The sequence below is a fragment of the Giraffa tippelskirchi genome, chromosome 13, assembly GCF_054371585.1.
Source record: "Giraffa tippelskirchi isolate mGirTip1 chromosome 13, T2T-mGirTip1v1.2.pri, whole genome shotgun sequence".
In the NCBI taxonomy this organism is placed as follows: Eukaryota; Metazoa; Chordata; class Mammalia; order Artiodactyla; family Giraffidae; genus Giraffa; species Giraffa tippelskirchi.
This window is the reverse complement of record NC_137287.1, coordinates 19,601,447-19,626,118: the sequence shown is the minus strand read 5'-3', so window position 1 is coordinate 19,626,118 and position 24,672 is coordinate 19,601,447. Positions and strand designations below refer to the sequence as shown.

Below are 24,672 nucleotides of genomic sequence, written 5' to 3'. Positions count from 1 at the left end.
GGGGAAAAGTAGGTGAACAACATTTTTTGGCAGAAGATGTGAAATTATTTTCACAACTAATTTATAACATACAATTGGCTTCTGTGTGAAGATGACCTGCCTTGCAGTGATTTGTGACTGATAGGCTAGATGGGCGCTATGGAAAGTTGCCCTCTATTTTCTCTATTTCCCTTGTGGCTTAGCTGGTAAGGAATCCGCCTGCAGTGTGGGAGACCTGGGTTTGATCCCTGGGTTGGGGAGATCCCCTGAAGAAGGGAAAGGCTACCCACTCCAGTATTCTGGCCTGGAGAATTCCATGGACTGTATATCCATGGGGTCGCAGAGTCGGATGCAACTGAGGGACTCACTCTTTATCACTTCTGTATTATTGTTTCTAATAGCAGAGCTTCAATTTAGAAATTTTTGCTTTCTACAATCTGGAATTATCATTAGTCTGTCTCTCTTTTGTCAGTCTTATTGATACTGTCACTATTTCAATTCCTTGTGATTACCTTGGATTTCTTCTTTGCTTTTGATTTCCACTTGGCCACCATCATGGTTCAAGACATTGCACTTCTACTTGGATTACTGCAACAGTCTTCTCACCCTGGTTTGCAGGTTTGTTTCCTACTTTTGCCCAGCGCTTTTTCTCCCTTTTTCTGTCCCAGTCAGTACTGGTTCCGGAGACTGCCATGCTAATAGGTCTCCATGCTTTGCTGTGTCCATGCCTGTTCTCCCTTGCCCATCTCTGTCTCTGTAGAAATCCTGACTCTTCTTTAAGACCCAGATCAACTTCTTACTTCTCCCTGAAGCTTTCCTTAGCTGTAACAGCTCATACGCATGTCTTGTTTTTCTAAACTTGGCTTATAGCCTCTACCAGATGATTTCTTGTTTCCATATTTCAGGCGTGTTCAGTTGTTGTTCCTACAAAATTATAGTTTAAAACAATGGATTCTACTTGAGTGCTCCTAATACACGGCATACTGCTTGACTTATAGGAATCCCCAAGCACATTCTTACTGATTTATTGATTAAACATTGTGTGGGTTGTTATTAAATAATTTTGGATGCAGAGAGTCAGATCATCCAGGTACCTTGAGGGTCTGCTTCTTTTCTATGCTGTGGATATGCACTTTTTAAACTGGGGTTTTCTTTTTGATTTTCTAACAAATGATATACACTGAACTGGACCTTGACCGTTTTTTCCAACTCAGTGGTGTGTCTTTGAGATCTTTACTGTAAAGCTATGTTTGTTAGGGGAATCCCCAATGTTACCTTCAGGTTTAACAATTCACTAGGAAGGCTCGCAAGATTCAGCATATAGTCATTCTCATGGCTGTGAATCATAAAAATGAAAGTATACAGAACAAAATCCGTAAAGGGAAAAGGCACAGTGGTCAAATCTGGAGGAAACTAGGAGAAAGCTTCCAAGATTTCTGTCCCTGTGATGTCACATAGAATGTGCTTAATTTCTCTAGCATCAAATTATGACAACATGTGTTAAGTGTCTACCAGGAAAGCTCATTAGAAATTCAGTGCGTAGGGTTTTTTTTTTTTTTTAGGGGCTGATTATGTAGGTACCATGTACAGCCAGCCCCTAAAAAAAGTCCGTGGGGTTGCAAAGAGTCGGACACGACTGAGCGACTGAGCAACAATCCTGAACAACAATGTAGGTACCTTCTGCCTAATAGGTACCAAAATTCCCAACCACCAAAAAGAAAGTAGGCTTTTAACAAAACCGTGTTGCTTGTATGTTGATTTGGGATTGATGGGAACCTCCCTGAAATCCAAGTACCTTGACCCCAGTCAGGGGCCAGTCTTGCAGTTCTTTCTCAGGATAGTGGTCTCAACCTGCTGTGCTAATAATAACTTTCCTGCACACCATGGATATCTGTAACTCCCTTCCTTTAAAAAAAAAAAAAAAGCAAACTAATTAATGTGTAATATTTCATGGTGTGAGTACATTATGGTTTAACTTTCCCCTGTTGATTGGTTTTTAATCTATTATTTTGCAGTATCTATTTTTGTACATTTTCTTTTGTAGAGGCTTCGATTGAAATTGATCAGTGACGTTTAAAAATTTACTATTAACAGATACTTCCAAGTTGTTCATCAGAGGTCCTTGCTAGTTCATGTCCAACAGCAGTTTACAGAAGTAGCCTTTGGAAGTGATGGCTTTGAATGATGTTCATGTTGGGAATGAAGGGAAAGCTAACAATCAAGAATCAGGAAGACCAGGTCCAGGAAGGGCCTTCTGGATCCCAGACTTGCTGCCATTAAGGACACTTGTCTTGCCCTTTGTCTTCCCAAGATTCTTGGTTCACAGGCTCATCTCCTTTTATCTGTCTCTAATCTCCCACCTTGCTGCCTTACTCATTTGAGTGGAGGCTTGTGATTGTTTTTGTCTTTTATTACGGAAATTTTCAAACATACACAAAAATAGAATAAAGAGCTTTCTGTACCCATTACCCAGTTTCAGCAGTTGTCAACATTTTGTCAATTTTGTTCCATTTTTTTCTCTTTTCCTGTTTTAGGAAGGATGGAGTGCAGCCTAGAGTAGTGAAAGCAAATCCTAGACGTGGTGGTTTTAAAAGCATTCATTTTTGGTACTGATTCACAAAAATAGTGCACGTTTACCATAATATTTTAAATAGGGGTTTCCTTTTTAAAAAAAACAATTCCTGTAAATAGTTGGTTCAGTTGTGAGGTCCCTCTGATGTTCCTAGTTCAGGAGGGAATACAAAACAGACAGATGACTTTTAAAAAAATATGAGCTAACACTGTTCACAGTTTTACAAATTGCTTGTTTTCATTTAACAATGTTAGGGACATTCCTTCAAATCAACAAATAGTTCAACTTATTTTCAGTGCAATATGCTATGCTATTATGGAGCCATTTCTTTACTGATGGACATTTCAGTTTTCCACTCATGTGCATATGGCCTTATGTACTAGAGCTTTATTACTGTAAGATCCATTCTGAAGCGTGGGATGGCTGGTTAGATTATGTGTAACTTTATTCATTTATTGGCTGCACCCCGTGGCATGGAGGATCTTAGTTCCCCAACTGGGGAGTGAACCCGTGCCTCCTGCAGTGAAAGCTCGAATTCTTAACCACTGGAAGGACAACTGGGGAAGTCCCAGATTATGTGTAACTTTAATTATTAAAACTGTTACCACAATACTCTGCAAAAGGTTATAGTAATTTCTGCCATTAATATAAGAGAGAACCTCTTAATTTTTCATTTTTGCCAGCACTGGATATTATTATCCCTGATCATTTTTACCAATAAAATTAGTATAGTTTTTTTGCCTCTATTAGAAAGAAAACCCAGCAATTTATTTTGGAAAAAAAGTATTGAGTTGGCTTTATACTAGGAAATGCAAAGCTTGGTTCAATAGTAGAAGATCCATCAACAGAGTTAATCATATCAGTGATCAAAAGTCAGAAATTCTATAACCATTTCAGTAGAGACGGAAAGAATTTTAACAGAGTATAGCATGCATTCATGACTGGATCTCCCAGCAAACCAGAAACAGAGAACAGCCTTTTACTGTTTAAATATTGAAGTTTAATATTAATACTGGAAAACTTTTAATATTTAAGTTTTTGAATACTTACTCACATGGCTGAGAAACTTAAAATACTGAATGAAAAGGTTTATACGTTGAGATCTCACTTCCCCTGTATGCCTAGTTCCTTCTGCCCCCTCCCCCCAGTTACTGTCAGTTTCTTAGGTGTTCTTTTAGAGTCATTTTATACGCATACAGGCGAACATGAATACACAGCCTCTCTTGTACTGTCAGGCACCTTGAATTTTTCATGAGCGTTTTTATTTTTTTAAAGGACAAGCATTATTGCTCACTTCTGAAAGCTTTTTAGTTACCTTCATGTTTCTCTCTCTAAAAAGAAAAAGAACTTGAACTCCTCAAACATGGACCTTTTAGCTCTTCACTGGTTGTTTCTCCCACATTGCCCTCCCACAAACATTGACAAAATAAAAAATGCTAAACTTGCTGTCTTAACTATCACCAGTGCTTGGTCCCCTCTTGTTAAAACCAGTGGCTGTTCAGTCTTTGTCACTGAACCTTTTGTTGTTCTTACTCCTGATTTACTTGCATGGTGTTTGGAACTCCAGTACTTTGAATTGCTTGTAGTATGGGGTTGGCCAAAAAGTTCCTTTGGTTTCCTATACAGTGGTTCTAGTAGCTCTTAATTGTCTTTAACTTCATTGGAAACAGTTTTGTAAGAGTCTGTTGTGACAGCTGTCCTATCAATGTGCATTAAAAAAAAAAAAGACTTATCAACATTGGTGAGTTTTGTGCAGCCATTTTAATATTGAAGATGGAAGAAAAATGCAATGCTTTTAGCATATTATAGTTTATTATTTCAAGAAAGGTAAAAAACTGAAATGCGAAAAAGACTTGTGTGGTGCATGGAGAAGGTGCTGTGATTGATCTAATGTATCAAGAGTGGTCTGTAAAGTTTCTCATGCTGGAAATTTGTCACTGGACGATGCTCCAACACTCCAGTACTGGTTGAAGTTGATAGTGATCAAATCAAGACATTGAGAACAATCAATGCTATACCATGTGGGAGATAACCAATATACTCAGAATAGCCAAATCAAGTGTTGAAAATCATTCACACACCTTGACTGTGTTAAATCACTTTGATGTTTGGATTCTACACAAGTTAAGTGAAGAAAACCTTGACCATATTTCCATGTGCAGTTCTCTACTTAGACGTAATGAAAATGTCCTGTTTTTAAAAGAAATTGTGGTGGGTGATGAAAAGTGGATACTGTACAATAATGTGGAATGAAAGAGATCATTGGGTAAGCAAAATGAACCACCACCAGCCACACCAAAGGCTGGTCTTCATCCAGAGAAGGTGATTTGTTTATGGTGGGATTGAAAGGAGTCCTCTATTATGAGCTCCTTTCGGAAAACCAAGCAATTAATTCCAACAAGTGCTGCTCCCAGTTGTTGTTTTAGTCATTAAGTCATGTCTCGCTTGCAACTTCATGGATGATTGCCCGCCAGGTTCCTCTGTCCTGTCCATGGGATTTTCCAGGCAAGAATACTGGAGCAGGTTGTCATTTCCTTCGGGGAATCTTTCCAACCCAGGGATTGAACCTGTATCTCCTGCATTGGCAGGCAGATTTTTTTTATCTCTGAGCCACCAGGGAAGCCTAACTGTTCCCAGTTAGACTAACTGAAAGGAGCTTTTGACAAAAAGTGTGCAGAATTAGTCAACAGAAAACTCATAATCTTCCATTAGGGTAACACAAGACCACATGTTTTCTTTGATAACCAGGTACAACTTGGCTGGAAAGTTCTGACTCATCCGCCATATTCACCAGACATTGCACCTTCAAGTTCCTTTTATTTTGGTCTTTACAAAATTCTCTTTATGAAAAAAATTTCACTTCCCTGAAAGACTGTAAAAGGCACCTGGAACAGTTCTTTGCTCAAAAAGAAGAAAAGTTTTGGGAAGATGGGATTATGAAGTTGCCTTGAAAAATGGCAGAAGGTAGTGGAACAAAATGGTAAATAATACACTGTTCAGTAAAATTCTTGGTGAAATGAAAAATGTGTCTTTTACTTAACAACTGAAGGAACTTTTTGGCCAACCCAATACATTCTTTTTGAAGTGTTCTTACAAAAGGTGGAAGGAAATAAAAGAATTGTTTATGCACACAGTCTGAAGAAAAAAGTGAGAACATCTCTCATATAACCCATTTAAAGGAAAAGGTTTTATTCTCTGTCTCTTCTGAAAAGATAGCTAGTACTTGACTTTGAGAAGTATTCGGGTGTAGGGGAAAGGGAAGACCATGGCTTTGAGAACCTAGATTGGAATCCTGACCCCACTCCGTACTAGTTGTATGACCTTGGACAAGTCCCTTAACCTTTTTGAGCTTCAGTTTCTTCATCTATAGGAGGGAAATCTGTCCCTAACATTCAAAAAAAGTGACAAATGGGAAAATATCCATAAAGTGCCCAGCATAGTCACTGTAACGTTCTAATCACTCAGGTTTGTTCTCATTTCTAGACCCAGAACTTGCATTTTGAGATGTCCTGCTGCTAACTTTTAAGGGGAGAATGATTTAGCTGACTAGACTGTGCTCTTTGTGGAGCACGTATCAAATATGATGGACAATGTAGACCTATCAAATCCATCAACTCTTACTCCTTTTGATAAATAAGGTGAATGATAGACTCAAATATCTTGAATGAATTTCTGTTCACATTTAAATTCTGGAAGTCAAAGTTTTTGGGCACAGGTGGTTGTGGGCGTGTGTGTGTGTGTGTGTGTGTGTGTGTGTAGTTTTTCCAGTTGGCTTTCTGAAGGAGATGTGGGAACAGTAGGGTTAATTGGTTGCAATGACAGTTTCTCTTATGCTTCTGGTGTCTACTGATACTGTAATATTTTCATGAGGAAAAATGGTTCATCTTTTAAGTACTAAAGAGGTCATTTTTGGTCAGGAAAACACTTGCTAATGTCATCAAAGGTCTTCAAAATGAAGTTGGAGAAGGATGAAAAATATTCCAGGTAAATAGTAAAGGAACATCCTACAGAGTAAAATTACAGAACAAGGACTTGTCTGCAATTCACAGGCAAACACAAAGAGCAAATGCTAACGATTCCTGATGTTTCTGCATAAGTGACCCTAAATTTCTGCATAAGTGACCCTAAATACCTTAAAAGTTGAATGAATACAGTCTTCAAGATATCACTGAGAATTGGTGAAAAGGGTTCCTAACTAGGCATTTGAGTGCTTACTCAAATGTGTTAAGAAAGCATTCTTCATTGAAACCTGATAAAAAGGTGATGAAACTGATGCACATGGTAATTTATCCCGTTTCTTCTTAGTGCTGAAAGAGTTTAAGTCTGCAGAGCTAGTAAACAGCTTTGGTTGAGTAACGTGACAGTGATGTAATTTATTTGCCTTTGTTTACTAAAATGCTTTTTTTTCCTCTTATGCTGTAGCTATCTCAGGCCTTGACTTCTAGGATTACAATGTGCAAGCTTGCTCACTTTCACTGCCTCCCTGACGCAGAATGCTAGAGAGTGAATCATGGTTACACTTGGCTTGATCAGCCACAAGACAGTGCTACTTTGAACAAAATGAAAAAGACAGCAACAGTTATCCTCTTCTTCCAACTTCTGATTTTAGCAGTTGTAAACTTAGCTTTACTGAATTATCATCAGTTTTACATAATGTCACTCTTTGTTTTTCACCGTCTCCCTACAGCTCCTCTCAATTTCTTCCGTCAACAGAGCCAGCTTAAGTTTTGGATAATCTCAGTGGAGTGTACCTGTAGCACCCCTTCTGGTTTCTTATGCATTTGTCTGTGTTTTCTCATTTTATCTTCTATTGCATCCCCACTGCCGTATGCATTTCAGCCTTAATGGATTATTTTACAGTTTTCCAAGTGTCTGGTTCCTGTTCCTTGAACCATCTCTGCCTGGTATTGATAATGACCCCTCGGGAAATCTTCCTCAAGGGCAGAATTAGGTACTTTTCTTTTGTGTGTTGGTTTTCTTTAGGTGTCTTGTGATTTTTGGTTGTCTGTTGATATTATGAATGAAACTTTAGGTTCTAGACGCTAGAGTAATTAATGTAGGTAAGGCGTATGTTTCCTCCAATTTTGTGTAGATTTCATTACCCAGTAGCCCCCTACCTTGAAAGGGCTGGAGGAGTGTTGATGGGGAGCCCTGTATGTGTGAAGGGTGTTGACTGTTGGGCTTTACTTCAGTGGGGTGTTTGTTTGTTTGTTGTTGTTGTTTTGGTTATAGGCTGAATTTAAATGCATTTGCTACCTGCGGCCATGTAGCCATCTAGGAATGCAAACTGGATGGGAGTTGTTGAGTAGTTGGGGCCTTTCTATTCCTATGCAGTCTTTACTCCATGCCTGTTTGTGCTCAGCCAGCTCTAATCTTGGAGCCTCTCTGGGGCTGCACCAGAGGATGGCACGTAGAGCCATTTAAGACTTCTCTGTGTTTATTCTTAGATTGTAGCTTCCTTTGCTCTTGTTTATTCATCAGCTGTGAATAGATTTAGTACCTTTTCCCCTATCATTTTGGTGAGTGAGAGCAGAAAGGAAGAGACGAACACATTTGCCCATTCATCTTGAAATCCTAAGCCAGAAGTTCTGTTGCCAAATTTGAACATTTCTGATTTTAAGAATTGAAACAAACTTATATTACTGCATAATGGATTGTTTCCCAAGTGTTGATAGAATAGTTTAGAATGTTTATAGGATATGAAGTTAATATAATGCTAAAATACAAGTCATTTTTTAATGAATAAGTTGTGTTCTAAAAATAGGTATGAAAACAGAAAGAGACTTACAGACTTAGAACTTATGGTTGCTGGAGGGGAAGGGATAGTTAGAAGTTTGGGAAGGTCATGCACACATTGCTGTATTCAAAATAGATAATGAACAAGGACCTACTGTATAGCACATGGAACTCTGCTCAGTGTTATGTGGCAGCCTGGATGGTTGGGGCGAGGGTTTGGGGGAGAATGGATATGTGTATATGTATGGCTGAGTTCCTTCACTGTTAACCTGAAACTACCACAACATTGTTAATTGGCTCTACCCCAATACAAAATAAAAAGTTTAAAGTTTGGGGAAAAAATACATATAAAGCTTTATAGAGCAAGGAAAGCTGAAAATACGCCAGTTACCTGGTCTGGAGAGGATTGGGTGGAGGGGTGGTTCCAGGCATTGCCATTAGCTGCTGAAACAAGATAACTCTGCTCATGAGATGTTGTTTACATTCTAGAATTGAAGGGAGTTGTTTGTTTCCCAGTGTAAAATTTGCTAACTTTAAGTTATCTTCCTTACTATAACATTAAAGCTGTACTACTTGTGACTTACTAAAGAAAAGTACTGTTCAGTGGCTGTATACTTAGATTGAGGTTTTAAGTTGTGTTTTATATTAATGAATGATAAAAGAATAATTTGCCTTATCTTCTAATAAGAGTGAAAATGAATCTATATGCAACATTACTGTTATTGATTCATTTTGGGAAAGTTAATTGCAACTGTGTGGTTCAGGGATTTAGTGCAAGAAGAAGAACAGTTGATGGAAGAAAAGAAAAAGAAAAAAGACGACAAGAAAAAGAAGGAAGCTGCTCAAAAGAAGGTAGTATATGTATAAACTAATTACTTATATTAAGCAGTTTAAACATAGCCTTAAAAAGAAATGACCTATTGGATTACTTAAAGCATTTGATTTAATGTTTTAACTTCAGTGGTGTTTCATTTTAATATTTAATGTCTTTGAATATGCATAAATAGTAATGTGTGTACAATTTAATGCATAGTTATTTGATCTTGCCAATAATTTTTTTCAAAGGTAAGTCCTTTCTTAGGTCTTTATTTTTCAATTAGGTGTTCCTAGAGTTTCATAATACTTAACATCATTTTATAGTGAGAAGAGTATGGGAATTTGTAGCTTTCTAGAGAGGAGTTGAAGTCTGGCTCTCCCACGTAGCCTACAGAAGGCTGTGGCCTTCAACTTTATTTAGCCTCTCTGGCCTTAGTTTCCTTATGTTTTGTAAAATGAGAGTTGAATTAAATAAGATAATGTAATACGTATGCACAATAGGAAATAATAATGGAAGTAGTAATAAACATAATAGGAAATAGTGTCAGTTTTCTTTTTCCTGTTTGTTTAGTACCTAGGCTCATTTTTTTTAAATTTGAAGGTTTTGTTAGGGTTTGTATGTATTTTTTTTTACTTTAAAATTTATTTTTATTATAATATATTGATTTTACATACAGTACAATTTTCACTTCTTGATGTACACTTCTATGTGTTGTGAAGCATGCTTAGAGTCATTCATGACCACTGTCACAATCAAGAAACATCAGTTTCATTACCAAAAAAAAACGTTTCTCATGGTATCCTTCTGTAATCAAAGGATATTTAAAAATAAGCCTAAGACATAATTGCTGCAAAAGATCTTTAGCCAGTACATTAATCAAAAACTATAATCAGGCTATAAATATATTTTATATATTTTATATAAATATATAAATATAAAAATATAATTTAGTATGTTACATATTCATTTTAAAACAAAGGTGAATGGAATCATTTATATTTAACCACTAAATATATTACACAACTTAGGTTTTTTTTTGCTTAGAAAGTCTTGAGAGATTTTTGCCTGTGGATTTGACTCAAAAAAGACCCTTTTGTCTTTGTTCTTAGATTATGTTTGTACTTTGTACTTAGAACCAAGAGCAGAAAAATGTTGGTTCATGAGAATTTAAGTTTTATACATTAGACATTTATGTTATGTTTATGACTATATTACCTGAAAAAAAAAAACTATAATCAAAGCAACACAAATTGCAGAAAAATAAAAGATGTCTATAAAGATTTTTACAAATTAGTAGTGAAGGCTGATGACAGTTAACTGAGTTGGACACTCATCTCCTACTATATTGTTTCAAGGACCTTAAAAATGTTCTTAGACCCAATGAAGAGACTATTCCATTTCTGTATTCTAATGAAGAGTTATGACTTTAATTTTTAAATATATACCTTTTTGTAGTAGCAACTGGATTTGGACTATAGTAACAGAATCATCTCCCCGTTATTTAGTAGGGAAAAACTCAGGGTACCAAACTATGGCAGGGACTGATGTTGAAGCTGAAACTCCAATACTTTGGCCACCTCATGCAAAGAGTTGACTCACTGGAAAAGACCCTAATGCTGGGAAGGATTGGGGGCAGGAGAAGAAGGGGACGACAGAGGATGAGATGGCTGGATGGCATCACCGATTCGATGGACATGGGTTTGGGTAGACTCCGGGAGTTGGTGATGGACAGGGAGGCCTGGCATGCTGCGATTCATGGGGTTGTAAGGAGTCGGACACGACTGAGCGACTGAACTGAAGTACAGAGAAGTGTTTAACTCAGCCTGAAACGGGGCAGAGAAATAGGGGAATTTTCTTAGAATAGAAATGAACCAAGTGAATGAGGAGCAGAATGGAAAATGGTGCCAGCAGTAACTGAGAATTAAGTGTCCATAGCTTGTATGTGTTAAAGTATGGGTTTTGAGCGAAAGGGGTGGTAGGAAAGGAGCCAAGTGTGGAAATGTCAGGGGACAAGACTGGAGAGGCTGGTCACAGCTGTTGGCATTTCTCTCATTTTGACCATTGGGTGGCCAAAGACGTTTTAGTAGGGTGACATAAAATTTTCTGTTTTAGAATTGTATTTAGAACCTTAGCCGACTGTAGAATTGGGTTGGGTAGAAACTAGAGACTGTGATAATAGTGAAGGGACTATTAAAAGCATCCATAAAATTTGCTTAAAGGGTATGAAGGAAGAGTAATTTAGATTGACCCTTAGGTTCTAGATTGAGTGGCTAAATACATCTTGAAAGTGAAAGTGAAGTCGCTCAGTCGTGTCTGACTCTTTGTGACCCCATGGACTGTAGCCTACCACGCTCATCCATCCATGGGATTTTCCAGGCAAAGTACTGGAGTGGGTTGCCATTTCCTTCTCCAGAGGATCTTCCCGACCCAGGGATCGAACCTGGGTCTCCCACATTGTAGACATACACTTTACCGTCTGAGCCACCAGGGAATCTTAGGAGAAGTTGAACCAGGTTGGGGGATACACAGAAAGGGGAAAAGAAATATAATTCAGTTGTGGACTGCAGAGTTTGGGTTACCATGAAGCCAGTAAACTGGAGAAGGACAGAATACAGGGCACTGAGGATGAGTAAGTGATGAGATGAGTTGATTTAATAGGTGACCCTTATTATTGGCCTTTGCTTACCCAGGAGTGAGGGGGAAAGATGCATTGGTAGTTGGTAGGTAAGGTTTGGGATGATTCCTAGTATATAGAGTTTTGGCATTGGTGATGCCTTAGGCCTCTGTCAGAGGCCTATTGGTATAGGACAGTCTTTGCAATTAACTGATCAGTCTTTGCTCAGGATTTGTTATGAAAAAAGATGTATCTCTCTAAGTCTAAAGTTGGGAGGAAGGCTTATCATACTCTTGTTTGAAGGCCAATTACTTAACGAAAAGAGAGTCTTAAGAAACTTGAGATTTATTGAGAAAGATGCTAGGGTGCACTTTGTGTAGAATCATTAGTCGGCAAGCATCTGAGTGATGGCATTAGGCCATATTGATCCCTGCTTCTAGAGTTCAACATTTAGCTGGTAAGTTTAGGATGTAGGTGAAATGACAAGAGAAGAGGCAATGATACATTATTGTATCATGAAACATGTTAATTTGGAATTGACTCTAATCACTGGGGATATTCTAAGAAAGGGAGCAGTTACTCAAATGATTTCTGTAAATATTCTATGTTGTTTTTTTTTTTTTAAATTAAGGAATAGTTGACATACAGCATTTTAGTGCGTGCTAAGTCACTTCAGTCATGTTCAACTCGTGTGACCCCATGGACTGTAGCCCACCAAATTCTCCTGTCCATGGAATTCTCCAGGGGTGAATGCTGGAGTAGGTTGCCATTTTCTCCTCTAGGGGATCTTTCCGACCCAGGGGGTGGGAGTCTTTTATGTCCCCTGCATTGGCAGGTGGGTTCTTTACCACCAGTGTCACCTGGAAACTATTTTAGTAGTTTCACGTATACAGCATAATGATTCAGTACTTGTGGCTATTGTGCAATGATCACCACAAGAAGTCTAGCTAATCATATTTTTTTTCTTGTAATGAGAACCTTTAAGATTTTAAATGCTGTATTTTTAAAATATGTAATGTGAGTATAATTTTAAAGTTGTCGCATATTTAAATAATGACTCTAGTCGTTGAAGTTTACCTTTACATTCTTCATCACCAAATCTGAATCACCAAGTCGGTGTCTTTAACGCACAAATGATGATTTTTGTGGCATTTGGCCTCTCACAAAATCTGAAGCGACAGTTCTTCATCCTCTTCACTGCTCCATCCCTGCCTCACAGTACGGTTCATCTCTCACCCCAGCTGTGTCCCACTGAAACCACCATCAGAGGCTTAGAGATAGGAGGGTTTTTTTCCCTTTCATTAGATCTTCAGCTTTGCTAGGGTATTGCTATATATTCTGTATACACAGTAGTATCTAGGGATTGAACATAATATAAAGAATATTTAATACTGCTAATAAATGCTAAGCTTAGTAGACTAAACTGGCACTGTAAGACTGTTCTCCGAATTCCACATAACTGGCTTACAACTAAATCTGAATACAACCCATTGGTGAAATGAGGACAGCTGGTGTTTCTGTAGGCTGTTACCAAATAGCTCTTTAAAAACAAAACAAAAGGAAAATTCTCCCAAGTTGGCACACTTACAGCCCATATGAAAGATTGTGAGTCACAGGAATTCTGTGTTTCCTTAAGCTTGTCTTTGGCTGTAGTAGGAGCCAGCAGGTGTATCCAGGTAGATGACAGACATCTCCGTAAGTCAGGGAGATGAGCCCATTTATATAAAGGTTGAAAACACGAATTCACTATGGTAAAAACAGTCTGTCTCTTTTATGTAATCTGTGTACACTTTTAAAAAGACTATGTATTTTTGTTTCTGAAAAAGATTTCAGATATGTCTGTTTTAATTCAGTGAGTTTATGTGTAAGGAACACAAGTATTAAAATGAGTTAAGTGTCACTATCAGAGTGATGGAACAGGAATAGAATCGAAATCTTCTATTTCCCCCGGCTGGTGGTTTTCCAAAACTTGGTGCCATGGCTTTATCCTTTTGGTACAGAACATTATCTTGTACTTTTACTTTATTTTTTACCAACCAAAGGTGAACTTTAAAGCTGGAAATAATATGACAGTTTTTTATAAGGCATTTAATAAATCTTTATGCCATGAATACAGAAAACAGATTTAACACTTCCTAATTGCCACTGTGGCAGTTTACATTTAAATGAAATTCAAATTCAGACCACGAATTAGTTTCTATTTTTAAATGAAAAACTAGATAACATAATTCCTTACATAAACAATCAGACAAAGCTCACTGTACTATTTATACTATGACAGCTTTTCTAACTTTGTCTGTTAGTTAAGTATCAATTTAAATATTTTAAATTGCTCTATAAAATTTTTTTACACAAAATTGCATGGTTTTTATTATATTTCAGTCCCATTACATCTTTAGTTAATAACAGAAATCAATGACCAGATGATTTAATACAGCACAGGAATGTAGTTTCTGTACTTAAGAAAAGGGCAACAATAGTAGCAGTAGGTTGTTAGTATGAATTTCTCTGTTTCTGGTTTTAGAAGAAATTTCTAGAAGGAATCTTGAGGGAAATGTAGTGAGGAGGAAAAAGGAGGATGAGAAACAGGTTAATTATAGAGGGATAATTTAGTATCAACTTTACTTTAAACATGTAATTATAGTTCCTAGAAAGCATATAATAGTTGAGGGTTGGAGGAGAGAAGCACCAAGACAAATTGGGATGTTTTGGTTGAGAATGTGTAAAAGTCAGTATTCATGAGTATTTTTGTTACTGTGTTAAAAGCTTCAAGGGATTTTTATAAAAGGCTTTGTGGATTTAATGTAGTCATTTTGAGTTTAAATGAGACGTAAACTGTAGAAAACTTCCAATTTCATTCCTCCTTTTTGGGAAATTTTAGTATTTACTAGTCATATCTCCCAAAGGTCATTTTGTTCTGAGACTGGGAATCTTAACCTGGCACTGTTAAGACATTTTAGATGATTTGAAAGAGAGGGGAAAAAACAAGACCTGGGAGCTGGGAGTGAGTTTGAGTCAGATCCCTTCGAAGTGTGAGAGCGAGGAGCCAGAGCGTGGGCGCATAGGGCCACCGGTAGCCACACTCGGTCCTGTTTATTGAACGCTTTCTGTATACACTCAGTGCAGCCCCACACTCGGTCCTGTTTATTGAACGCTTTCTGTATACACTCAGTGCAGCCCCACACTCGGTCCTGTTTATTGAACGCTTTCTGTATACACTCAGCGCAGTCCCACACTCGGTCCTGTTTATTGAACGCTTTCTGTATACACTCAGCGCAGCTCCACACTCGGTCCTGTTTATTGAACGCTTTCTGTATACACTCAGCACAGTCCCCCACTCGGTCCTGTTTATTGAACGCTTTCTGTACGCTCAGCGCAGCCCCAAGTGCTCGCTCGCTCTCTTTTTCCCCCTGAGCTCTTTATATGAGTTCAGTCCTTTCAGCCTAGCAACAAGTCTGAGGTAGGTGTTTTTTGTTCCTGTCTTAGAGACAAGGAAACCAAACTTGAGAGAAGTTAACTAATTTTGACCAAGGTTACACTGTTCACAGTGAAACCAGGAGTCAAAATGAGGCAGTTGGGTTTCAGACCCTGAGTTCTTAACCACTGAGGTGTATTTAAGGGTCGAGGAGCTGGGGCAAGTGGTGCAGAGCCTGACAGAAACAAGACAGCTGGCACGGATCTGGCATGTCTGCCACTTGTCTTCACTGATAAACTGAGACAGTGGTGATAATTGCTGTGGAATCACAGCTCAGGTTTTTTTGTTTGTTTTTTAAGAAAACAATATTCAAAATAGAAATACTTTTGCTTCTCAGTTTGCCAAATCCGCTAGTTCTGTTGTACAAGATCCACAATGATACTTCACGTTTGAATAGTATTATTTATCCAGAAAAGATTTATATTTTCCTTGAGCCTCATGAGAGCCCTGGAAAGGTAAGCAGTACAGTTGTTGTTTTTTTTTTTTTTTCCTCCTCCTCCATTTGAGGGATTAGGAAACGGAGACCTAGACGGTTTAAATGACAAGGTCATTTCAAAGTAAAAACAAAAAAATTGTTGAAGTTAATTTTAATATATATTATGTAACCCAATATATCCAATATTGCTATTTTAACTTGTAATCAGTATAAAATATTATCAACGGGATAATTTACCTTTTTAAAAAATGCTCACACTAACTATCTCAGTGGTCAGTAACCACATGGGGATAGTGGCCTCATTTTGAGCACTGCAGACAAATGCTCTTAAAATCACTGACCACCCCCACTTGGAAAATTCTCTTTTTAATAGTTTGTGTAATATACAGGGTCCCTGGACCAACTCAGCACAAAAACCTGTTTGAATCATTCCATTTGCTCCTCATCAGGAGCTCTTGGGTTCTGATAACTAACATTCTTTCACTGTATTAGTTGGTGTTCCTTTGAGTGTCTCCTTGGTGCTGTTGTCTGAAGATGATACAATACTTGAATGAGGTTAACCACTATTTTCAAGCAATGTGCAGGTTTTTTTTCCCCAAAGGAGCTGGCATAGTAGATACCCTTTACATTGTAAGGCCTAGGAGAGCAATACTGCATGTCTTGAGACTTAGTAATATGGTCATGGTTTCTATGTACTGTAGCCTAGTTTCCTTTGGAAATAAACCGTGGAAGAAACCAGGAGAGTTAAACAAAAAGACAGAAATCCCCACAAAACAGCACACAAAGTCTATTTTCAATGCAGAATAATTTCTGTGTAGATTTTTTTTGGTTCAGAAAATTATGTTATCTTATTGTTTGGCATGATATTTATAATACATGAAAGTATTCAGGTACTTAGTTCTATTTTTCTACTGCCAGATTTTAAAAACAATTTCTCCCAGAAATAAATTAAGTGTTCAAGCTAGTTGACTGGTCTTTTGCCATTGTCCTTCCATCAATTTTTTGTTTTCTTTTAAATTTTAAATCCATATAAAGTAAAGATGAGCCTCCATTATTTTACTTGTTACTAGTGCTCTAAAACTTGGTAAAGCATTTAAGTGCCTTGATTTACTCTCTGCCTTTCTGGGCAAAGGTTCATGTTTGGTATGGCTTCAGTATTATAGTAATTGCCATACAGTGGTTTACCATGTAGTTCCATAATGATATAATTTTTAAAATGGTGTTTTTGGCAACAGTTTACTATGATTAAGCAAAATGATTTATCCTGTCCTATGACAATTTAATAAAAAGGTTTATCTTCATTTAGAAACAATTCCTGATTATTCAGTAACTAATTATTCAGTCTTCCCTCACCTCCCTGCCTATCTGCCTATCCTTGTGTCTTTTGTTTTTAAGGATTCCCACGCAGTTAGGCATAATCAAAAAGTTTATTTTTGCTTGTGGCCTTCATAATCAGTTCTTATCGAGGCCCTTGCAGTTTGAGCCAGGCACCTTCAGGCAGTCCTACTGTGCTCAAGCCCCTCTCCCTGTTGTATCAGACATGGTACAAGTAAGGGCAGGCATGGGAAGCAGGGCCCAGAGCAGTTTAGCTTCAGAACAGTCATTTGAATTGAATTGTCAGATGTGTCGGAAGAGACAAATATGTTTCAAAATTTTTCCCACCTCAAAATACCTAAAAGTTAGCTATGTTTAACTGCAGCAGCCTAACTTCCAGGAGTTAAATTAGTTACTAGTTTGGCCAAAGAAGTTATATGCAGCTTTTCTTTCAGAAGACATGATTTGTCTTTTATCATTTGAAATAAGAAAATTTGAAGCCTTTTAAACATATGCAGAATTCAGTAGATCCATTAAAGGTAAAGGTGACAGATATATAAAAATAATTTTAAAACTAAATGATGAGAGAAGTGCAGTTCCATTTTTTATTATATACTGTCATACAATGGTGTCTTCTCTACTTTGTGCATAAAACATTTCAAGAATTTTTTTAAATTAATAAACATTGTGTCAGGGACAATGGGGCACATCTATGGGAAAAGCATGCTTTCTTTGCATATCTTTTCCTATGCAGTTCATCTAAATGACAGATTCCTTATTTAATAAAAGTGTATATGTCTTATGTAATAGTAATGTATGAACATTTTATCATAACAATCCATTTCTTTCAGTTTCATATTTACATTGTTTTTTGTTTGTTTGTTTTTATTTTAGGCCACTGAACAAAAAATCAAAGGTACGTTGTTTAAAGCTATTTTTTATTATTTTTTTCATTAAAGTAAGGTTGTTGATATGCATTTTTATTCATCTCCAGGATGGGAGAGAGAAGAGCGTGAAAGGAACAGAGGGGTGGGGGTGGACTTCTGCAGTGACATCACCTTGGAGTCATCTTTGGGGGCTTATGGTTTATTGTAGTATATATTACCACTTTAAAAATACACTGTCTCAAGACCTACCTTACAACTATCTCCTTAAACACCACTTCCTAACATACTCCCTTGATTTGAGTGTTTGAACACGCGTCCCTTTCCTTTAGTCTTCCATCTAAAAGTCATCCTGTCTGGAGCTACCTCTAGGACTTTATGCCTTGTTCTCTGTATACTGCTGTCTCCCTCCCCTTCTTGTAGGCAGACAGTGACAGCCATTCTATCTTATCACTGAGCATGTTAGATTGCTAACCTTATGGTCAGGTTGAACAGCCCCCAGTACATGCCAAGCAGAAGACTTCAGGGTGGTGAGGATACAGGAACCTAATTCAGATCCTGAATCAGAATTTCTTCACCCTCCCAGACATTAGTGAATGGTGTATGGCTGTCTGATGCTGAACTTACTGGCCTAGAGATTGTGAATTTTTACTTAAACTATACCAAAAGTATAATCTCTGCATTTGAGTGATATCTGCACTCAGAACTGCCTGTTGCTATTAGAGGTTTAGGTAAGGTGTTGGTTGAGGTCACATTTTTAGATGCAGTTGTTTGAGAGGGAACAGGAACAGTTAAGGAAGACCTTTTTTGCAGTTGTGAGTCTTAAAAGATTGGATAGCCAATCAAGGAAAATAATCAAATGGCAGAGGGATCAGCATGATTGCAGACACAGAGACAAGAAATAATGTGATGTTAATGTGTACTAGGGGTATTCCAAGAGCATTAAGTACCAGTGATGAGTGGGCAAGGTTAAAGGATTTTTCTGAGGGACGTTGGTAGGGGCCAGAGAGGGCCTTATATGCTCAATGTACTAAAGGAGCCACTGAGGGAAGAGCTTAAGAGGGTGACATCATCATTTGTTTTTTCATTCTTCTTGTAAATCTATCAGTCACTGACATGGAAAGTTTGGTTAAAATATGGGCAGGGATTTGGAAGATGGTGCCAACAGAAGACACTGGGCAGAAGAGGCAGGTGAGCAAGAAGAGGGAATAGTCAAAGCAGCACCAAAGAGGGAAGAGAAGGAATAGCGATAGTAATGGGGATTGGAACTGAGGTCTTGACAGTAGTGGTAGGGGATGGATGACAGATGTGTGAGATATAATTGATAGCATTGGCAACTGGTGAGAGCAGAAGAGAACCCAAAGGTGATATTGTGGCCTCGAACCTGGTGTCTAAGAAAGTTACAGGGGTGTGGAATGATGTAGGGAGTAGCATTGCCAAATTAATTAATTAACATGGGGAAGTCCCTGACAGTCCAGTGGCTAGGACTCGGTGCTTCTACCGCAGGGGCCACCGGTTCCATCCTTGGTCAAGGAACCAAGATCTCACAAGCCTCACAGTGTGGCCACAAGAAAAAAAAATTTTTTTTTTAGTAGGAACATGACCAAATTAGTTTCCTTAAAATTCCACTTTTCTCACACCACTCCCTTGGATAGGAATGTTGAGTTGTGTTTGTTACTTTGCTTCGAAACCAAACTCCTGGTTGACGTACAAGGCCCTCTTTAATCTGACCTCCCACAATCTAACCAGCTTGTTTGCCATCACTCCTTCATATTTTTCAGATCCTCTTTATCTTTTTATGTTCATTCCTGTTTCTGTTTCGTTTTGATCCCATTTCTCAGCCAAGGGTGCCTTTCAGCTTTTCTAAACCTCTCAGAACTTATTTTCTGATGGATCCCTCCAACTGCCATTGATCCTTCCCTTTCTGATTTCTTAAGATGTTGTGACACGTATGAAACTTGGGGCACAAAAACCTTAGATTTTTGACTGGTCCATGGATATTTGTTTCTTTAAGCATGATCTTTGAGTGCCTGCTGTTTATATCCTTTCCAAACAGAAGTCATTTCTTTTACATCCATACATGAAACATGAACATATTTGAATCTTTTTTTTTAAATTTTTTTCCACAATTCTGAGACTGTTAGGCTGAGTGTATGAAGGTCACTTCAAAATACCTTGTTGTTTTGCCAGCTGTTTTACTCACTTTGTCCTTCTTTTGATGGCACCTCCTTTCATACTTGGTCACACTTATTCTGATTCATGAAAGTGTATATATTTTCATGGTGTGTATAATATCTATATGGTGTTTGGGGTTTGCGGTGATTAGATTACAAATTGAAGTCTTGTGATATGAGTTTGGCTCACACAGTTAATTTTTGCTTTATTTTGGAACAATTTCTGATTTACTGAAAAGTTGAAAAATAGTACAGACAGTTCCCATATAGACCTCACCCAGTTCCCCATTATTAGCATCTTACATTTCTGTGGTACTGTTGTCAAAACTAAGATACTGACATACATTGATTGGTATTGCTGAACTCCAGACTGTACTTCGATTTTATCAGTTCTTCTATTAACTTTTCTGTTCTATGACCCAGTGCAAAATAATTTGTTTAGCTGTCATTTCTCCCTGATCTCCTGTGGTCTCCATACAGTGTTTTTATTGATATCCTTTAAATTTTTAATTGATTGCCAACATTTAAAACTCAGGAGAATTCACCTTAATTCAAGATTATAGTTTATACCGTCAACATCATTTTTGTCTTTTTGTATTGTAGAGTCTGTATAAAGCCCAGGTTTAGTTACATGTGGCTTTTAAGTACTTGCAGTGTGGCTGATGCTACTGAGGAACTGAATTTAAAATTTTATTGGACCACATAGCTCTAGAGCCTCCTTCTCCGTTGTTAGAGTCACGATTTTAGTGCTCAGACTCAGCATAACTGATTAGGCCCGGCACTTCCTTTAGAACACTGCCTTAATGAGCTATTTCTTTTCCTAAGGCTAATGCCATTCCCAATTAAATAACACCTACCAGTGTTGCTGTCATTCAGTGGTGAAACTATAAAAGCGGGATTTTTGTAAGGTGTCATGAATTCAGTTCTTGACCAGCTTTGTTATATGAAAACAATATGATGTTTATTTCTTGGTGCAGTGAACTCATGGGTCATCTCATAAAAATGTGGACCCTTATGAGTGACATAATGAAATTTTTGAAAATTTCACTCTTATCTTGTGACTTGAACTTTGAAAAACTGTGAGGAGCATAAGTATTGGAATGTTTGAATATTTGAATTTCCTTTTTAAAGTATGAATTTGAGTATCTCTTTGAAACAGCAGGGGAATGAAGGGCTGAAAAAATTATGGTGAGATATAGGAATGGATGAATATCTTGTGGACCTATACACTGTAAAGGCAAGGAAGAAGTGATTGGGAACTCTCTGGAGAATAAAGGTTTTTTTTTAAAACAAACAAACAAACAAACAAACAAAACTTTCCAGCTCTGACACTGGCTTGGTTTTCGAAGCGTACGAAAGATTGTACATTCCTTACAAAAGAATAAGCACTGTTAATTTTTGACAGCTGATAGTTATTTTTCTGTCTGTCTGTATATTATCATGCCAGGGCTTTCTTCAGGTGGTTTCATAAGCAAGCTAATTATAGAGAATGGTAATCCCTAATGCTCCTAAAGGAGATAAGGGGAGCTTTCAGATGGAAGCAGGAACAGAGAAAATTTGGTACAAATTTTTTGTTTTCTGATGATCTCATAGGGAAGCATAGTTTATTACTGCTGTTCTCTTAATTTAAAACTCATGAGAATTAAATCAACATTTAAAACATTTTTGTTTCTGCCACAATTAGAAACCATTATTTGTATTCAGTTCTAGTCTTTTTTCTGTTTTTCTGTCAAATACAATTTCATTACTTAAATCCATGGATCTAGGGTGTGATTGAAATGTTCAAGAGCTGTTAAATCAGCTGCATGTCACCTCATATTGGAGACATCGAGATAGTTAACTCTGAGCACTTACTGTGCAGCATGCACTGTGCTTTACATTTACTTCATTTTATGAAGGTGTGATTCTAAATATTTAATTACTAATAGTGAATGGGCACCAGTGATTCAGAACACTGTACTGGAGCAGGCCTAAAAGCTTGATGTGCTAAGTGTAAAACCAACTCTTAGCTATTGAATTTTTGGAAATATGTGGGACCCAGTGAAGGGACCAGAGTAGCAGGCTGGGAACCATGGGACTTCATGCACTGGACATTTAAAAACTAATATGGGAATGGCTTCCTCAGTGTGTACTAGTGCAGTATAAGCCTACATTAATAATTTCAACAGCCTTAGGAGAGTGGATAGCATTATCACTATTTACAGATAAAATCAAGACTAAGGAAGTTTAAGTAACTTGCCTGTTGGTAATGTCTGAATAAGGATTGGACTACTAACCCTACTGGTGTCTATGGCTTTGCTTTCTTTGAAAACATCTCTGTGGTTAGTTACATGGAAGACAAAACAGGAGAGCTACACCATTGCCCATGCTTTAATAATATGCAGCAAAGGAACTAAAGCAATGCATCTTTTAAAAATATTACAGAAAGGTCTTTTAATAGTATATGAAAGTATATGTATATACATATTCCCATATGTATATGGTATTTCCCATTTGAGCACAAAGAGAGAAATAAAAACTGTATTGCTAGCATAATTTTTTAAATTAGGAAGGTTTTGACAGCTTTGTGATGTGTGAGGGAGTTGGCTTTTCCAGAATCTTGAGCATTCATGAAGTATTTATTGTGGGCCCACCCTGTTTCATGCATTGTTGTGGTCACTGTTGTGCATGAATAAAACAAACTCCCAAGTCCCTGTGCCCACTGTGCTACCATTCTCATCCTTGTTTTACTTTCAGTTCAGTTCAGTTCATTCACTCAGTCGTGTCCAACTCTTTGCAACTCCATGTCTTACTCTAGTAAAGGTAAATGTATTTACCTGTGATCTCAGCTTAGCACTTCACTTTCCCCGTGAAATCCTAAGTTTCTTAATCGCAAAGCTTCCTATGATGATGAAATTCAGGAACTTTGGTGGTTTGATAAAAGGTCACTGTACTGCATAGATTTTCAGAGGAGAAAACTGAGGCCCAAATAGTTTGTGACTTGAAGTATATTGCCTGACCTGTTCCCGTAATGGCACATGTAGAAAATGACGTTTGTTTGAGCTATTGTAAACGGAAGAGGCTGCTCTCGGCTGAAGATGACAGTCCCAGAGAGTCTGACCACCCAGACTCTGAAGTGCCGCCCCCCCAGCGTCTGTGTAACCTGTTTCTGCCCCACAGGTTGGGAAGGTCTGCTTTTAGAATCAGGGCTCAGTTCAGTGTTTTTCTCCACAGTGTGCATGGTACAGACACGACTTTTGTACTACAGGCAGGTATTAGGTAATATTTGGAAGACCAAGTCCTAATTCCAGATGTGCCATGATAGTACTTTGGCTTTATGAGAAATTTTGAAGGCAAATGGGTGCCGACCTCTTTGAGGAAGCCGAGGTTCTTACTGATTAAGAATTTACTAATGGTGAGTGTGTTTCTATGAAAATGTGTTTGAGCAGTGTAACAGATAAGGTTTGTTAGCTGTGCACTAACAGGAGGTGGGGAAAATGGCCTTTTACTTCATGGGAGCCAATAAAAACAATTATTTTTGGGGTATATCAGTCACAATTTTTCCTTTTCTCCTATTAAGAAAGAAAAATGATTTATATAGATTTATACATGTAAATCTAAATTTATGTACTCAAGAGGTTATAAAGAATGCTAAGAACCCCCCCCACTGTTATTTTTTTCCTTTAAAGAAAACCATTTTATTTCTACCAAATGTAGATGTGTTTGCTTATAAATGATAAATTATTAAAATAAGTAGAAATGATTTGTTTATTTGGATGTCTGATGAGACTGGAGCAGGACAAAGGAGACGAAATGAATATGAGAAAAGGGGAGATTAATGTAGTTAACAAAGTAAACTATTGTTAGAAAGGAGATTCAGAGACTAATGAACCTATGGTTGTTGGTGGCTTGTGGGAGCATCCTGGATTTGTATCCTGAACCCTGAGTTATTCTGCCTGGTCAACAATTAGGTCTTCAGTTTCAAAGAAAACGAATTAGGAATCTCCTTATCTAGATTTTGGGGTAGAAATTGGGATGCATTAGCAAGAGTAGCTTAATCAGTTTATACTAACTATAAGGGAAAACTCTAGACTAGGAAAAAACACATTATATATGATAATTTCACTTTGTATGGTGGCTCAGTGGTAAAGAATCCCCTTGCCAGTGCAGGAGACACAGGAGAGGTGGGTTCGATCCCTGGGTAGGGAAAATCCCCTGGAGGAGGAAATGGCAACCCACTCCAGTACTCTTACCTGGGAAATCCCATCAGAGGAGCCTTGCTGGCTACAGCCCATGGGGTTGCAATGAGTTGGACATGACTTACCAACTGAGCACCTATAATAAGAATAGTAGCTGAGCTTCTGAATGCATACTAAGTGCTCTCTGTCAGTGCCAGTAGCCTTAGTGAAAGTTCACCTGATAAAATGATACTTAAAGGCAGCATTTTGCCGGAAGCAAAGAAGGTAATCTAATAAGGTAATCCTGGAATTTTTGTGTAAACCAAGCGTAGTGGTTAAAAGTCCAGTCTTCTGAGTCAGATAAACTTTGATTTGAATCCTGCCTTTGTAGTTCTTATCTCTGTGACCTTGAGCAAGTACTGTTACCTCTAAACTTGGGTTTGACTCTGTTAAAAGGAGATAATCTAGGCTACTTAATGTGGGAATGAAATGATATATAGAACATAAATCACAG

General features: G+C 37.7%; 1 protein-coding gene across 14 annotated transcripts in view; it reads left to right on the top strand.

Annotated features, from left to right (window-relative positions):
• TNRC6A (trinucleotide repeat containing adaptor 6A) overlaps positions 1-24,672 on the top strand; it is a 96,999-nt gene that overhangs the window by 14,736 nt on the left and 57,591 nt on the right. For 6 of the 14 annotated variants that reach the window (XR_014072597.1, XR_014072596.1, XM_081554466.1 and 3 more), the window contains exons 3-4: positions 9,052-9,139; positions 17,838-17,859. The exons of 3 other annotated variants lie outside the window; for them this stretch is intronic. Coding sequence is in view for 4 of the 11 variants with exons in the window: in XM_081554466.1 (XP_081410592.1) it covers positions 9,052-9,139; positions 17,838-17,859 (110 nt within the window). In the remaining 7 variants the exon portion in view is untranslated. Of the gene's footprint in view, positions 1-9,051; positions 9,149-17,837; positions 17,860-24,672 lie in introns of all 14 variants that reach the window. 5 more of the 14 variants (XM_081554472.1, XM_081554468.1, XM_081554470.1 and 2 more) reach the window with 2 other exon arrangements.